The 18,026-nt window shown below is 41.1% G+C and overlaps 1 protein-coding gene across 1 annotated transcript in view; it reads left to right on the forward strand.

Annotated features, from left to right (window-relative positions):
* The first annotated feature begins 1,807 nt into the window (after positions 1-1,807).
* Positions 1,808-18,026, forward strand: part of SFRP4 (secreted frizzled-related protein 4) — a 25,228-nt gene continuing 9,009 nt past the window's right edge. The window contains exons 1-4 of the mRNA XM_006887586.1: positions 1,808-2,273; positions 4,445-4,525; positions 4,620-4,685; positions 12,641-12,839. Coding sequence (XP_006887648.1) covers positions 1,829-2,273; positions 4,445-4,525; positions 4,620-4,685; positions 12,641-12,839 — 791 coding nt within the window. The 5' untranslated portion in view covers positions 1,808-1,828. The remainder of the gene's footprint in view (positions 2,274-4,444; positions 4,526-4,619; positions 4,686-12,640; positions 12,840-18,026) is intronic.

Genomic DNA, 18,026 nt, shown 5'->3' on the forward strand with positions numbered 1-18,026 from the left:
TACTGCTCTCTAACAACAACAACAACAATAACAACAACGATCCAAAACCAAATCTACTACCTTCAAATCAATTGCTATTTCTGCTGATCCTTTAAAAGAGTATAAAACTGTTCAACTGTCCTATGGGGTTCCATAGCTATAAACCTTATGGACCCACGAAGAAGCTAGTGGATTCAAATCTCTGCTCTTTGAATTAGTGTGGATGCATTAAGCTCTGAACCACCAGGAATTTTTCCGTATTAGTAACAGAAATAAGATCTAGGAGAAAACAAAATATACATATTTATTTTCCATGACCTAAGACTCAATCATTTCAAATAATCTCCAAGCACATCAGAAACCAAGATAGTAGGCTGCTGGATTGAAATGTCTTGGCATGAATGGAGGGGGGGAAAGAATTTTAGATTGTGATTTCTTTTGGGCTTTGTTTGTTTTGGAGAGGGAAAGGGGTTTAGAGAAGAAAAAAAGAAAAAAAAAGATGAAAGAGAAGATCTTGGTAGAACGATGGCCTCTCTTTAGAAGATGCTATTGCACTCTCTGGGACTTGGTACAAACTCCTTGAGCAGGTACAAATGAAGGGCCAGTCTGAAAGAATTTGAGCCAAAATTAAAGTTTACTTAATTGCTAGGGGAGGCTATTATTCCTTGGAAAGGGATATCACCCTTAGAAAAATGGAGGATCAACAAAAGAGAAGTCCCTAAAGCAGATGGATTTGCAGTGACTAGAGCAATGGGCTCACGTGTCTCAAAGATGATTAAGATGGCACAGGATAGGGCAGGGTTCAGGACTGTTGTTCACAGGTTCGTCGAGTGGCACTGGACTCCATGGCACATACCCATAAAGACAGCCACAGCAAAACCTGTCCAGACAGCAAGGGGAGCAGAGAAGGCATAGATAATGTGTCCTTTACATTCCAAGCTTCGCTGCATTCTTCCACACCAAACCCACTGCCATCTAGTCCGTTCCACTCCTAGCAACCATCCTCCCTCCCATTTCTGAGGCTGTGAATCTTAACTATCATCTTTTTCATTAATTACACGCCATACTCAGACTCACTCTAGCTCCCCTCAGTATCCTCAGTGCTTCTCACGCCCTCTACAGGAGAAAAAAAATTATGCAGAATTAAAGGGCCCAGAAGTCTCAGAATCAGGCTCCACTTGATACACAATAGGTTAGGCTTGGTTTTCTTTGGCTTTTAGGCTTTCCAGCTGCACCCTCGGAGAACTTACTGACAAAGTTCAGTTTTGACCCAAAAGAGTATCTCTCTCCTCTGAAACCCTTTCTTGCACTCTTCTGGAGCCTGCGCCCAAAATTATTGCCAGAGGCTTTTTTTTTCCTTCCTCCCCTTGGTCCGAAGAAAAAGGACTGGCCAGACTAAAAAAGAAAGACTTTGAGAAAATGCAAGATTCCAACCCTGGGCTGGGACCAGGAGGAGATGATGTCATCACTTCGGCAAAGAGAGGTCTGGGGGTTGGGAGCAGGGCTGAGCCTGCAGCTGCCAAAGGAGCTTTCAGAGCACACGTCAGGGGAGGTGTCTGGATAAATAGGGTCCTGCAATGGCCGTGGCTGAGGGCGCTTTTAGCTCCACAGTCCGAGCGGGAGCTGCCTGGACCTGTGGAAGCATTGAAGGCGCCAGGAAGACGCTGCTGGTGCTCTGTGCACTAAAAGGCAGATATCCACCACCAGACCCAGACTCTCGCATTGCTGCCCATGGGAGTTTAGGAAGAAAATCTGTCCTGTCCCTCAAAGGACACAGTCTTCAAAGAACGAAGAGACAAAGAAAGAGCCCTTTCTGCCTGTGGGGCTTGCAGCGCTGGAGGGAAGTGCCATGCTCCTCTCGCTTCTTGCCCTGTTTTGCCTGTGGCTGCGCCTGGCGCTGGGCGTGCGCGGTGCGCCCTGCGAGGCGGTGCGCATCCCCATGTGCCGGCACATGCCCTGGAACCTTACGCGGATGCCCAACCACTTGCACCACAGCACGCAGGAGAACGCGATCCTGGCCATCGAGCAGTATGAGGAGCTGGTGGACGTGAACTGCAGCGCGGTGCTGCGCTTCTTTCTCTGTGCCATGTACGCACCCATCTGTACCCTGGAGTTCCTGCATGACCCCATCAAACCCTGCAAGTCGCTGTGCCAGCGCGCACGCGACGACTGTGAGCCCCTCATGAAGATGTACAACCACAGCTGGCCGGAGAGCCTAGCCTGCGAGGAACTGCCCGTCTATGATCGCGGAGTGTGCATCTCGCCCGAGGCCATTGTCACTGACCTTCCGGAGGGTGAGCCAGGGTCAGGCGGGAGGAGACCAAGGACGCTAGGGGCTCTATGGTGAGAGGAGTAACAGGTAGCATCACCTTCAGCTGGCAGCCAGTAGTATAAGCCCCAGTCGTACTTGTAAAGTTGGCCAAGGGGCAGGGATTGGAGGAAGACTTTACTTGTAAAGGCATCAGGTTTCCTCCAAGGAATTGGAGAAGCTTAAGGAAGAAGACCAAGCCCCTAAAGGAGGGAGGGAAGGTATTTGCTTACAAAGGATGCTATTGTAGCTGCTTTTTTTTTATTTACAATGACAATTGAAATGATACTTAAAAAAAAAACAGCCATTGCAAACATGTGAGAACTTGCTGCCTCAGTTAAAAACATGTTACTGATATTAATGCACTTAATCTTCTAAAGGATCCCCCAATGCAGATGTTAGCAATACTTCTATTCAGTACTAATTCCTGAGAATGTTTTGAAAAGGCAATAAACAGCTTTACTCCCCACCAACAGTGTTGTTTGCAAATTTGTTACTGAATAACCATGTATATGTACTTCATAGTGTTGGATCAGAAGGTGCTGTCTGGGATATTTCCATTTCCACAACTCCCCCCCCCCCCACTTTGGTCATTTTACTCTTTCTGGAGGGGCAAAGAATAGGGTTAACTTCACTTCTTGAAATGAAACCAGAAAATACTTTTCCATTCGTTTATCTAGACTTTCCCTGACCTTGGCTAGTCCATGTGTAAAGAGACCATAGTGTTGTTTTAGTGTGGTGTCTGAAGTCAGCCTCAGAGCTCAAACAGCCTTTTTCAGAGCGTGGAGGATGGTGGTGGTTAAGGGGAGGGAAAACTGAGACTCCTCTCTATTCTAGAGTTTAAGATGAAAATCTGTTTCTTGCTTTAACTTTGTAAATGGCAGAGATGGGTCGGATTGTCTTTGGTTGCAGACTGTTTCTCTAATGTGGGAGGAGGATATGGAAATAAATTGGTCAGTGTTAACTTGAAAAACCAGTATTTTAAAACAAACTTAGTGAGTTGTCTGGAATTATTCAGTATATCCTTCCCTTTCTGCCAAGATAAATGATTGTGTGGTCACATTCATTCATACTGAGTTGGCAGTTTCACCCAAAAGTGTTCTGTTCTAAATCTCAGCCACACACATACAGACACACATCACACACACACACACACATGCCAGTGCCGTCAAACCAACTTCAACTCATAGTGATTCGATGATAGAGGAGATAAGCTCCTATAGAGATTTCCACGGAGGTAGACTACTTTCTCTTTGTCCTGAAGAATGGTGTGTATTCACACTGCAGATCTTTCAGTTAGTGACCAAACACTCAGTTCAGTGTCATCAGGGCTCCTTGCTGTAAGGTCAGGGATATTTCATGCATTACTATTAGATGCTCTCAAGTTGCTTTCAACTCATAAAGACCCTGTGTACAATAGCTCTGAACACTGCTCTGTCCTGAGCCAACCTTATTTATCATCTTTGACACACCTACCTCTCTTATCCCAGTCACTGAGTCAATCCATCTTATACAGGGTCTTCCTTTGTGGCACTGTCCCTCCTCCCTTCCAAGAATGATGTCCCTCTCCCTCCTTGAAACATGCCCAAAGTATGTCAAATGAAGGTGCAGAATCCTTGTCTCCAAGGAGAAGCCTGTATTTCATAATAAACATCCTCACTCTAAGCCCAGGGAAATCTATATGAAACAAGTAGGTGGCAATCATATGACATTTTTTTTTTTTTTACTGTTCACTGCTCATTGTGGTAGAGGCAGAACCAATTCATAACTAGCACTCCATTGGGTTTCTGATGCTGTAAATCAAAGGTGAGGAGATTTCTCTTCCTCTTGCTGAGCTACAGGTGGATTTGAACAGCCACAGAGGCACAGCCTTTGGGTTATCAGTGGAACATCCTACTGGCTATACCACCAGAGTTTTCCTTCTATTTATTGCTCTTGTTATGTTTCCTCAAGTTGGAACCAACCCAGAGCTGATCCTCCAGTGGGTTTTCAGAGGCAGTAAATCCCATAGGAGAAGACTGCCCATCTTTCTCCTGAAGAGAAGCTGATGGAGTCATCATTTTTTTCTATTATTCTGTCCCACTTATTTGTCTCAACTTATTGTGGGTTAACAGCCAAACCACTGACCATGTCCTTGTGGCACCATGTGCATTTCAGATGCGAAGTGGATTGACGTCACCCCAGACATGATGGTACAAGAACGGACTCTTGATGTGGACTGTAAACACCTAAGCCCTGGTAAGGTCTTATTTCCTAAAGATTCTCTCCCCTCCCTAAAGTAATTACTGTTCCCTTTGCAACTTTTCATGTCTTTCTTTTCTGTCTTCTTTAGACAGATGCAAATGCAAAAAGGTGAAGCCTACTCTGGCAACATATCTGAGTAAAAATTACAGCTATGGTAAGTCATCTTTTGAGACTTGACTCTTTTACATAGTTGGAATCACAACGGAGTTGCACTGTCAAGGCCATGTCTGCTGGCTGTAAAGTACAGCAGACAGTTAATAATTTTTCAGGTTGAAGATGGCATAATAATTAGTAATAATAATAATAGTAATAGTAACAGTAATAATAATGTAAACCTTTCTGCTTCTCTCTCTTTGATGGATCAGTCAAATTAGTAAAAATAACCCACCCCAAAACAAAACCAAAACAACAACAACAACAAAAAAAAACCCCTTAAAAAACCAAAACCAAACCAAAGTAAACTACCTGGATGTGAGCAGTTATGTCGATCAGATGCAGTTTGAGCTCATGCACGTTCTAGTCTTGTTGAGAAGACAATGCCTAGCAGGACACAGCGTTGGGTGACAGGTCTGTGGTCTTGACTATCTGAGACCTAGATATTTAGGACCTGCCTATGTTTGTGTGCTTTTAACATAAAAATAGCTATAAATATTTGACATCTCAAATTACTTGACAGTATGTTAATAGGGAAGCCCTAAGGCTGCTGGCATAGATTAAATACTCACTTCTCTCATAATCATTTGTCTTATCCACCAGCCATTCCTCAGGAGAAAGATGGGAAGTCTTCATTCAATTTACCACTGCAGGGTCAACTATGAGTCAATTCTTATTTCATGATGAGTTACTTGAGTTCTTTCTTATTTGAAGGAGTCATTCAGTACTTTCTTTAAAAAATAATTCAATCATGATATTTGTCAGTGTGCACAGTTTTTGTTTAGTTAAATGAAAATTGATAAGCCATATTGGGTTTTCAGTCAATCATTCATACCCACTTTAATACTATCAATTATAATTGGTTAATATAATAAGTGAATTTAATCTCAGACTTACCCCATACTGGATATTACTTTTGCCTTCACACATCATATCTATTTATTAGTTTTTACTCCTTCATCTCTAGTATACATCTGTGTATAAATATTTCCTTAGCTTTTTTATAATAGTGGGCAGCAATCTCACTACTTGGTATGTTGTAGTTGTTGTTGTATATCACAGAGTCAGAACTGACCCATAGCTGACCCTCCAGTGGGTTTTCAGAAGCAGTTAATTCCATGGGAGGAGATTGCGCATCCCTCTTCTATGGAGCAGCTGGTGGCCTCGAACCATGTGCCTTAACAATTACAGCACAGCTTTTTGTCATTGGACCACCAGAGCTCCCTACCTAAACTGTGACACAGACAGACACTTGGTCAGTACCAATATTGACAATGCTCATGGCCAAATGCCTTAGAGAGTATTGGCAAGTTCTTTTTGGAGAAGGTTGTCACAAGCACAGGAATACCACAGAAATGAGGGGGGGGGGAAATTATTGAAAGGAAAAAGGAAATAAAATTTACCAAGGACAATGGTCTTCTGGAGCAAGAAAAAGACATAAAACATACTGTCTAAGAAACAGTCAGTCGTTGGAGTTGTTGTTTGTACCATAAAGGACCCGGAACTGACCCTCCAGTGGGTTTTCAAAGGCAGAAAATCACACAGGAGGAGACTATGCCCTTCTCCCATGGGCAGCTGGCAAATTCCACCATTGGATGCCTTTGGGATTGCAGAGCAACTTCTTAACACTAGGCCACCAGAGCCCCCTATGGTTTGGAGTTGTTATGGACTGGAGGAGAAGTTAGCTATTTAATGTGCTTTTTTCCCTGGTTTTATTTCTTCTTCTGTGACCACCTCTGGTTCATGGTGGTAACTGCTGAGTGTCATCAAGTGGGAACTGAAACACAGCTGACCTTCCAGCAGGTTTTCAAGGGCAGTAAATCATACAGCAAGAGATTGCCCATCTTTCTCCTGAAGTGAAAATTTTCCATATATGGATATCACCTTCTACTGTGGTGATTTTCAGACAAAAAGCAGGGTAGATAAAGAACAGGTCCTTCTTACTGCAGTTTACTGCAGCTTGCTGTCTTCAACACCTTGTTCACTTTGTTCTCTGACTCTAACGTTCTTTACAGCAAAGAAATGGAAACAGCCTGTTTTCATTTCAGTGGACGAGTGACTAAAATAATGATGGTACATTCACACAAATGAATATTATACAGCGCAAAAGAGTGATGAAGGGAGCTCTGCTGGCCTAGTGGCAGGAAGCTGCACTGCAAGCCTGAAGTCACGTGTTTTGACTACACCAGATGCTCTGCTGGGAAAGGAGTGGTAACCTCTCCTTGTGCCAGTTGGCTCTGATTTGATGTACACAACAAGGGGGCGGAAAGAATATCTCCCATCCTTGCAATAAACATTGCCTATCTTTCTTCCTTATCTTTCTTTCCTGTGCCACTCGAGACTTCACTCAGAATTACCTTCTTTCTCTTTCCAGTAAACAATGTTGTCCTTAATAAAGCAAAAATCACTAACTCTTCAAATGGTTTAAAAAAAAAAAAGAGTAATAGAGAAGGGCGTAGAAGGAAAGTGGGTAAGGGGTTGCTGAAAGTACAAGGTTTGAATCCACTAGTTGCGCCCAGTGAGAAAGATGGGCAATCTCCTCTTCTGCAATTTACAGACTGAAAACTGCTGGAAGATCAACTGTGATTGAATTCTGGGCTTTCTTTTAAAATACTCATTTTGCCACATTATGTTTTCATTGCATCTTTTAAATTATGTGTTGTCATAGTAGAAAATGATCTGGAGAAAATGTTCATTTGTGTCATAACTCAAATTTCCATATTTACTTACTAACTTGAAAATATTTGAAGTGGACTGTCAAATCTGAATACCAAACACAGCCAATGTAGTTTATTCAACCAAAATTTTTAAATGTGGTATTTTCACGGAATTTTTGAAACCTATTCTATTTAGATATCATAATCTGATTTACTTTGTCTCTCATTTGCCAAAACTCATTCTTGGTTGCTAATCGTTTCTCTTGCATTAGAATACCCTTGTAAGTGAAAACTTTTAGTTCCTTCATAAACCATTCCTAAAATGGGATCCAAGACAGGCCCAAATTAGACTGATTACAACGCCATGGGGACAGAGTAAAACAAGAGGCAAAGGAGGTCAGAATTTAAAGAGTGATCAGAACCAATAATATCTATAACAACGATTTCAATCACCATCCTCCTTGATTCTTACTTTCAAAGTATATTTAAGGGATTAAATTCAATAATCCCTAGGCTTCTTCTTATTTAAAGATGTTATGACTCAAAATCAAACCAAAACAAGAGAATCCACCAACAAATAACTAAATAAACCAACCCTATGTTTGGAGAAGAGACTAAAAAAACATTAACTAGAGCAAAAGGAAAACATACCGAAGTAAAAGCTGAACAGAAAATTTCAAAGAGAAGCTCAAGAGGACAAAGAAAAATATTATAATGAAATGTGCAGAGAGCTGGAGTTGGAAATAAAAAGGGAATAATTTTGTCTGCATCTCTCAAGCTGAGAGATCAGAAAAACAAACTTAAACCTCAAATAATAATATTGAAAGATGCTATGAGCAACATATTGAATGACCCAGGAAGCATCAAAAGAAAATGGACAGAAAATTCAGGATCACTGTACCATAAAGAACTGAATGACACTGAAAAAGTTCAGGAAGTACCATATAACCAGGAGTCAATGGTAATGAAGGAAATAGAAACTGCATTGAAGGCATTACAAAACATGAGGCCCCAGAAATCAACAGAATACAAATTGGCTTGTTTCAATTAAAAGATGCATCCTTGGACGAGCTATGCCAGGAAACCCAAAGACCAGCTGTTTGGCTAACAGACTGGAAGTAGGTCCATATTTGTTCCCATTCCCAAGAAAGGTGATCCAACAGAATGTGAAAACTTTCAAATAATATTGTTAATATCACATACAAGCAAAATACTGCTGAAGATCATTCAAAAACAGCTAAAACACTACATAGATAGGGAACTGCCAGGAGGTCAAATAGAATTTAATAGAGGCCATAGCACATTATTGCTAATGTCAAATGGATCCTAGCTTTTCAGCAGAGAATACCAGAAGAATATCTATTTGTGATTTATTGACTATCCAAAGTCATTTTACACTGTGGATCATAAAAAGTTCCTACAAGCATGTACCTTGATCAGGAGGCCATTGTGTGAACACAGCAAGGGAACACTGCATGGTTCTCTCTCCATACCTACACAATCTGTATTCTGAACAAATTATTCCAGAGTCTGGAATAATTCTGAAGAAATATGGCATCAGGATTGTAGGGAGACTCAGCAAAAACCTGCATTATGCAGATGACACAACCTTGCTTGCTGAAAGTAAGGAAGATTTGAAGCTCTTGTTGAGAGGATCAAAGACTGCAGCCTTCAATGTGGATTGCACATCAATGTCAAGAAAACAAAAATTCTTACCACTGGACAGGTAGGCAACAGCTCAATGAATGGAACAGAGATTGAAACTGTCAACAGTTTCGTCTTCTTTGGACCCACCCTTGGTACCAGTAGTCAGGAAATCAGGAGACGTATTATTACACTGAGAAAGTCTGCAATTAGGAATATTTTTAAATTATTGAGTAATAATTATGTCAGTTTGAGGACTAAGGTGTGTCTGATTTAACCCGTAGTCTTTGAGATTACTTGCTATGTATCTGAGAGCTGAACAATGTACAGGGATGACAGAAGAAGAATTGATGCTTTAGAACTGTGATGTTGGAGAAGAGCACTGAATATCCCATGGACCACCAAGAGAATGAATAAATATGTATTGGAGAGGGTGCTGCCAGAGTGTTCTTTGGAGGCTGGAATAAAGAGACTGCACCTCACATACTTCAAGCATGTTGCTAGGATGGGCTATTTCTTAGAGAAAGAAGTGATGTTTGGAAGGGTATAGAGGTATAAGAAAGAGAGGAAGACCCTCAACCAGGTGGATTGACACAATGACTGCTGCAATGGACTCAAATGTGTCAGTGTGAAGATGGCCCAGGACAGGACAAGGTTCAGATTTGTTGTTCATAGGGTCACTATGAGTCGTACTCGACTTGATGGCATCTAACAAGAACAACAACAATTGTTTGGAACTAATTCACACTCATGGTAAACCAAGTGGAGCCAAGCAAACTAAAGTTGCTAACAGTCTTAATTTCTTCACCATCCATCATGATGTTTCCTATTGGCCCAGTGGTGAGAATCTTTGTCTTCTTGATATTGAGCCTCAATCCATACTGAAGGCTGCAGTCCTTGACCCTCTGCAAGAAACACTTCAGATCCTCCTCGGTTTCAGCAAGCATGGATGTATCATCTGTATAGTGCAGATTGTTGATGAAACTTCCTCCAATCCTGATGCCACATTTCTCCTCATACAGTCCAGCCTCCCGGAATAATCTGTTTTGCATATAGATTGAAAAGGGATGGGGCTAGGACATATTCTTGGCCTACACCCTTCCCAATTTTGAACTACGCAGTGTTTCCTTGCTCTGTTCTGACTACTGCCTCCTGATCCAAGAATAGGTTTCGCATTAGCACGATCAAGTGTTCTGGGTTTCCCACACCTCTTAGAGTTAGCCACAGTTTGTTGTGATTCACACAGTCATTCACCGTTGCATAGTCAATAAAACACAGATAGACATTCCTCTGGTACTCTCTGCTTTCAGCCAAGCTCTATCTCACATTAGCTACAATATCCCTAGTACCAGGACCCCTTGTAAACCCAGCATTCTTGGTACCAGCAGCCAGGAAATCAAAAGACATATTGTGATGGGAAAGTCTGCTGTTAGAGACTTTTCCAAAGTACTGAAGAGCAATGATGTCACTCTGGAGACTAAGATGTGTCTGATACAGTCAATGGTCTTTGCAATCATTTGCTATGCATCAGAGAGGTGAACAATGATTAGGGATGATAGAAGGAGAGTTGATGCCTGTGAGCTGTGGTGTTGGAGAAGCGTATTGAATATATCATGGACTGCTAAGAAAACCAACAGGTTCGTTCTAGAGAAGGTTAAACCAGATTTCTCCTTGGAGGCAAGGATTCTGAAGCTTTGTCTGACATACTTTGGACATATTGCAAGGAGGAACCAATCTTTGAAGAGGGACATCTCTCTAAGAGGTGGATTGATTCAATGACTGGGTAGTCAGGGTAGATATGTCAGAGACAGTGAGATTGGCACAGGGTAGAGCAGGGTTTAGAGGAAGACTCTCGATGAGATCTATCGATTCTGTGATTGGGGTGGTGGGAATGAGTATGCCGGAGACTGCGAGGTTGGCACAGGATAGAGCAGTGTTTAGGGCTCTTGTACATAGTGTCTCCATGAGTTGCAGATGACTTGGTGGCACATAACAACAACATGGAAAACTTGTATATTACAGAGGAGAACTGCTCCACAGGGCTTTCTTGCTGTGGTTTTATGGAAACGGATGCCAGGCATTTCTGTCATGGAAGCTTTGTGAGTTTGAACCATCAAACTTGAGGTTAGGAGTCCAGCAGCATATGTTTGTGTCACTCAGGGGCCTTATGACTCTTGATAGCTTTCCCAGGAGTAAAGGAAGTTCACACACCAGATGTTGTTGTTCTTGTTATGTGCTGTCACGTTGCTTGTGACTAATAACGACCCTATGTACAAGAACCCTAAACGCTGCTCTTTCCTGTGCCAACCTTGCCGTCTCCAACACACTCATTCCCACCATCCCAATCACAGAATTGATCCATCTCATCAAGGGCCTTCCTCTCTTGTGCTGTCCCTCCACTCTCCCAAACATGATATCCCTTTCACAGGACCAGTCCCTCCTTGCAACATGCCCAAAGTACGTCAAATGAAACTTCAGAATCCTTGACTCCAAGGAGCATTCCTGGCCTCACCTTCTCCAGGACAAATCTGTTTGTTCTCCTAGCAGTCCATGGTATATTCAACACTCTTCTCCAGCACCACAGCTCAAAGGCATCAATTCTCTTCCTATCATCCCTATTCACTGTCCAACTCTCCAATGCATAGCACGTAATTGTGAAGACTATAGTCTGAATCAGGTGCACCTTAGTCTCCAGCCTGATGTCATTGCTCTTCAGTACTTTTGAGAGGTCCCTCACAGCAGACTTTCCCAATGCAATCCATCTCCTGTTTTCCTGGCTGCTGTTACTAAGAGTGTTGGTTGTGGAACCAAGTAAACTAAAACTGTTAACTATATCAATCTCTTCACTATCCATACTGATGCTGCCAATTGGCCCAATGGTGATAATCTTTGTTTTCTTGATGTTGAGCTTCAGTCTGTATTGAAGGCTGCATAGAAGGTTAAATTATAAAAGCTAGAAGGTGACCTCTTTATCTGAGACTATACAACACACATTTTAAGTCATCACAAGATACATTATACACCAATAAGTATACATTTCTATGAAATTTTTCTTAGCATTGAGTTGTAACTCAATGTTTCCTGATACCCTTCCAGGAAAAAAAAGGAAAAGTACCTAATTTGTAAATTAATAAATTTTAGGCTTAGTTTACCCACTTCAAATCCAATCTGCAATTCTAAAGAAGCAAAAATCAATGACCCAAAAGAAGACCCTAACTAAAAACCTGCTTATCGACATAATTTTTATGTGAAAGTATGATTCAGAACTTTTTAATTTTTACAATGGGAGAGGGCCTTACCTTGACATGACTATGTGGATTTTTTGCCTTCATCTGGGCATTTTTGACAAGTCCATAATCATTGATATTGTTGTTGTTTACTTTCAAGTTGGAGCCAACCCATAGCTGATCGTCCAGTGGATTTTCAGAGGCAGTTAATAGCACTGGGGGAGTCTGCCCATCTTTCTTCCGTGGAGCAGCTGGTGGAATAGCTGATAGATTTGAACTGTGTGCCTTCAAGATTATAGCACAGCTTCTCACCCCTAGGCCACATGATAGTAGTGATTATATTAGAGGGGATCAGCAGTTGATGTGATAATAACTTCTCTAGTTTTGCCCCAAAGATTTCAACATGTATGTCAATTTTTGATTTGCAGCTATTCATGCCAAAATAAAAGCTGTGCAGCGGAGCGGCTGCAATGAAGTCACTACTGTGGTGGATGTTAAAGAGATCTTCAAGTCCTCTTTACCCATCCCTCGAACTCAAGTCCTGCTCGTTACCAATTCATCCTGCCAGTGTCCACACATTCTACCACACCAAGATGTTCTCATCATGTGCTACGAGTGGCGCTCCAGGTAAGCCTCTCTGCCCAGTGATTATGGAAATGAATTAATTTAAGAGATGATGCCAACTTCTTAAAAAATAGTTTCAGTCACTGCCTCTGATGGGCTATATATCTTACATTATGAATTATTTACCTATGCAGTTGTGGTAAGTTGTCATCAGTTGGTGGTACATGATACATGGTGCCCACATGGAGAACCGCACTCCATAAGGTTTCCAAGGTTTCTTTTGGAAAGGAATTTCAGTGCATGAGTGGGTAAGTAAGGGGTTGTACTGCCAATCTGAAGGTGCTTGGTTTGCATCCACCTGCTGGAAGTTCAGCTTTAAATCAGTTCCAATTCTAATGAGTTTAATTGATTTAACATTTTGCCGTAAACTAGACTTCCAGGTCTGTCTTCCAACACACCTCTGAGTGGGTTCAAACCCTTTGGTTAGTAGTTGAGCATTCAATGATTTGTACCATCCAGGGGCTTCATTTGCACAGAGCATTAAGCACAAAAAAAAATGCAAGTATTTGAATGAATTTTTTACTAATTTAAGTGATTATCTTTTAAATTAAATTAACATTTTAATGAAAGTTTAGGGAGGTCTGGTGTCCTAGTGGCAAGAATCTGCACTCAATACCACCAGCAGCTCTGTGGAAAAAGGATGGGCAATCTTCTCTTGTGCAATTAACTGCCCCTGTAAACCCGCTAGAAGGTCAGCTATAGAATAGTTCTGATTCTATGGGTCAAGGACTGCAGCCTTCAGTATGGATTGCGGCTCAATGTCAAGAAGACTAAGATTCTCACCACTGGACCAATTGGCAGCATCAGGATGGATGGTGAAGAGATTGAGACTGTTCACAGCTTTAATCTGCTTAGCTCCACAGTCAATACTCTTGCCACCAGCAGTCAGGAAATTAAAAGATGTATCGCAATGGGAAAGTCTGCTATTAGGTACCTCTCTAAAGTACTGAAGAGCAATGGTGTCTCTCTGGAGACTAAGGTGTGTCTGATACAGACCATGGTCTTTGCAATCACTTGTTATGCATCAGGGAGTTGGAGAATGACTAGGGAGGATAGAGGGAGAATTGATGGCTTTGAGCTGTGGTGTTGGAGAAGAGTATTGAGGGTACCATGGACTGCTAAGTAAACAAACAGATTCATCCTAGAAAGGATTAAGCCGCGTGGGTCTTTGGAGGAAGGATTCTGGGGCTTCGTCTGACATACTTTGGACATGTTGTAAGGAGAGACCAGTCCTTGGAGAAGGACATCATGCTTGGGAGGATGGAGGGCAGGCACAGGAGGGGAAGGCCCTCTATGAGGTGGATTGATTCAGTGACTGGGGTAATTGGGATGGGTGTGTTGGAGACAGGGAGATTGGCCCAGGACAGAGCAGAGTTTCGGGCTGTTGTACATAGGGTTGCTATGAGTCGCAAGCTACTCGATGGCACATAACAACAGCAACATGGTAACCAACAACATTAACAATGAAAGTTTACAGAATAGCTGGATTTTCATTCATTTACTGTTGTACATTTCCCTCCTTACCCACCTCGGTTCACTTAAAAAAAAAGAAATGAAAAAGCATATTCGTTCATTGTTGCATAATTTCCTCACTTTGCCTCATTCCTCCCTCAGTACACTGTGCTATGCATCTCTTATTCTGGACTGTTGTCATACAAATAATGCCTAATCATATATTCCTTTCAAACAGATCTTTCCTTTGACTGAAAACTTTAAAAGCAATTTCGGTAGACTGTATATCATTTCAAAAACTTATACACAGATAACTCACTTTGAGCAAAAGCAATCTTTTTCAAGTTGAACTTAAGTGGAAAATACTGACTGAAACAAAAATGAAACAAACTAATTCACTGCCTTTGAGTCGGTCAGACTCATAGTGACATGACCTTCCACTGGGTTTCTGAGGTGATGAATCTTAATAGGCAGAGGCTGCAGAGCTGTTGGTGGATTTCAAACTGCTGTACTGACAGTGCCACTGCAACTTCCAATTTATTAACAGTCTTCTTCAGTAGAGGCCCCTGGGTGCCACAGTGGTTTGCAGTTTGATTATTAGACAGAAGATTAGTTTTTTTTTAATATGCCCAGTGGTGTCATGAGAGAGAAGACTGATGATCTACTTCTGTAACAGTACAGCTTTGGAGCAACTCTGTGGAGGCTGTTCTACCTGTGTGGAGTCACCACGAGTTGTAATCGATTTGAAGTCAATAGCTCTGAATTTTACCCTAATGATTTATGTCAAGTAGGAATGATCTTCAGACTACACAGGATGGCCTCTAGAGAATACATTATGCATTATGTGTTTGCTAGAGCATCTCTCTAATACATGCGTGCATGCGTGCAACACAGATATACCCAGGTCTACACACACACATATCTCTCCTTGAGAGTGTTTGTCTCCCCATATTGCTAACCTTGCCAACTTTTTACATATCCTTGTATTCCTTAAGGGAGCTCTGCTGGCCTGTAGATAGGAATTGAATTGCCATCTTAGAGAAAGGCCTTTCAAATCCACCAGCTGCACCTCAAGAGAAAGATGGACTTTTTTTCTCTTGTGTGCTTCATAGTCTCCAAAAACCTACTCCAGGGTCAGTGAAGAGTCTGTTCTGACACAACAGGCAAGTAGAGTGAATGAGAGAGTGTATTCCTTTCAGATAAAAGTAGAAATGGAATGGATTGAGAAATTATGGTACGTTCACACAATGGAATACTATGCAGCATGCAAGAGCAATGATTTAGTAAATTACTACCTAACTTGGGAGGGACTGGAGAGCATTACGTTAAGTGAAATAACTCAGTCGCATAAGAACAAGACCATTACCATAGAATGTGTACGAGGATCCAAGGCAGGGAGGGGAGCAGAATGGTGAGGAGAAGGGGATGTTTAATCATAGGGTTACACAATTTAATGGGTATTGGGAGTGGTAGGTAAAGGAAAAGGGAAAGATCATCGTCTGTAACTCATAGTGACTGACCTTTTGAATAAATCTTGCCTATCCTGTGCCATGATCACCATCTCTAATAGCCCATTGTTATAGTCACAATGACAGTCTATCACTTTGGAAGTCTTCCTTTCCTTCTCTGACACTTCACCTTCCCGAGCATGATGCCCTTTTACAAGAAGTGGCTCCTCCTGAAAACATGCCTAAAATACATAGGATGAAGTTTCCCCATCCTTGCTTCTAAGGACCACACTTTTGTGTCCTGCAAGATAGATTTGTTTGTTCTTTTGGTAGTGGATGGGATATTCAAGACTCTTCTTCCACATCATAGCCCAAAGACATCTTTTTTTCTGTCATCTTTATTCATTGTCGATCATTCAGATGCATAGGAAGCAATTGAAAATACTATGGCTTCATTCAGGCTCACCTTAATCAGTAAACTGATATCATTGCTCTTTAGAACTTTGGAGAGATCATTGCTAACAGATTTTCCCAATTTAAGATGTCTTTTGATTTCTTCAATGCTGTTACTGTGGATCCAAGAAAAATGAAATAATTAAAAGCGTCAATATCTTTTCTCCATTTATATGATGATGCCTATGGGAGATAAAGATAGATATAATCAATAGGCATATGTTTCCTATAAAGAACTCTAGTGGCTTAGTGGTAAGGAATTGTGCTGCCAATGCAAAGGCATTCAGTTCAAATCTACCAGCTACTCTCTGGGAGAAAGATGGGCCATCTACTACTAAGTACCTCTGAAAACTTTCTGGAGGGTGATCTACGATTCAGTTCTGACTCAATGGTACACATCAACACCAACATATGTTATAGCATAAAAACTAAATTTCTCTGTAACCTTTCAGCCAAATTACAACAAAAAGTTAACAAACCAGTTTATAATCTCATAAGCAGTGCACAATCTATCCACATCCTCTCTTACTTTTTCTGTTTGCTCTTTAACTGAACTTTGCTCCTACTGCTGGAGTGAAGTGGTATTTCTTTGTTGTTTTGCTTTGTTCTCTCTGATTGATTGATAGTGACTTTGAACAATTTCCTCATGTGTTTCGTTGGGTATTTGAACAACATTTTTATTTTATACTGGTTTACTTACAAAGTTCATATACATTGTTTTTTTTGTCATTCAAATGTCTTCCTTTATAAAGAGTCTTTCCATGTTCTTTGTCCATTTTGTAATTGGGTTATCAGTCTATTTCATGTGGAGGCCCTGCTGTATTCTGTAAACTTTTATTATGAGACCCTTATCTGAAATGTCATTGCCAAATGTTTTATCCAAATCTGTGGTCTTTCTCTTTACTGTATTAGAGAAAGTTTTTGTACTTGGGAGAGATTAGAAAGCATTACGCTGAGTAAATTATCTCAAGTCACATAAAGACAAAGATTGTGTAAGGCCACTATCATGAAAATAAGAAGATAACAGAGTAAGATGAGTATGACAATTCAAAAGGGAAAGAAGAGAAGGAAGATAGGAAATGGGGAAGGCAGAAAAATCACTGGGATAGCAGAGGTTAGTGAGTGCAGGCAGGTTGAAATAATGGGAAAGGTTTAATGGGGACCTGAAAAGACTGAGTAATAATAGGCATGATGTTGTTACAACAACAATAACAACAACAACAACTAATAGGCATAGATAAATGGTAATTAGCTATATAAAATATATAAGTAAGTATATTAAAAACTATATAATATAAAACTATAATATATGCAAATAATTACATAAAACACAAAGGACATGTACAAAACACTATGCATATGAACTATTCTAGGCAAACCAATAAAGCATGCTTTTAAAAATCAACAAAGAAGCAAGCAACAAATGCTAGCAAAGTTGTGGAGAAACTGGGACCATTATTCACTGTTGATGGGAGTGTAAAATGGTGCAACTGCTGTGGAAGGCGAGATGGCGCTTTCTCAAAAAGTTGCAAATAGAGATACCATTTGACCCAGCAATTCCACTGCTGGGAATATACCCCAAAGAGACAATGACTGACATCCAAGCAGACATATACACACCCATGTTTATGGTGGCTTTGTTCACAATAGCAAGGAGCTGGAAACTACCTAAGTGTCCATTAACAAAAGAATGGATAGAGAAGCTGTGGTATATACACACAATGGAATAGTACCCTGCATTGAAAAACAAGGAACTCATGCAATCTTATTCAAAATGGGTGACCCTGGAGGACATTATGCTGAGTGAAGTATCTCAGTCACAAAAGGACAAATACTG

The sequence above is a fragment of the Elephantulus edwardii genome, unplaced genomic scaffold (assembly GCF_000299155.1).
Source record: "Elephantulus edwardii isolate Elephantulus edwardi_28Jun2011 unplaced genomic scaffold, EleEdw1.0 scaffold00059, whole genome shotgun sequence".
In the NCBI taxonomy this organism is placed as follows: domain Eukaryota; kingdom Metazoa; phylum Chordata; class Mammalia; order Macroscelidea; family Macroscelididae; genus Elephantulus; species Elephantulus edwardii.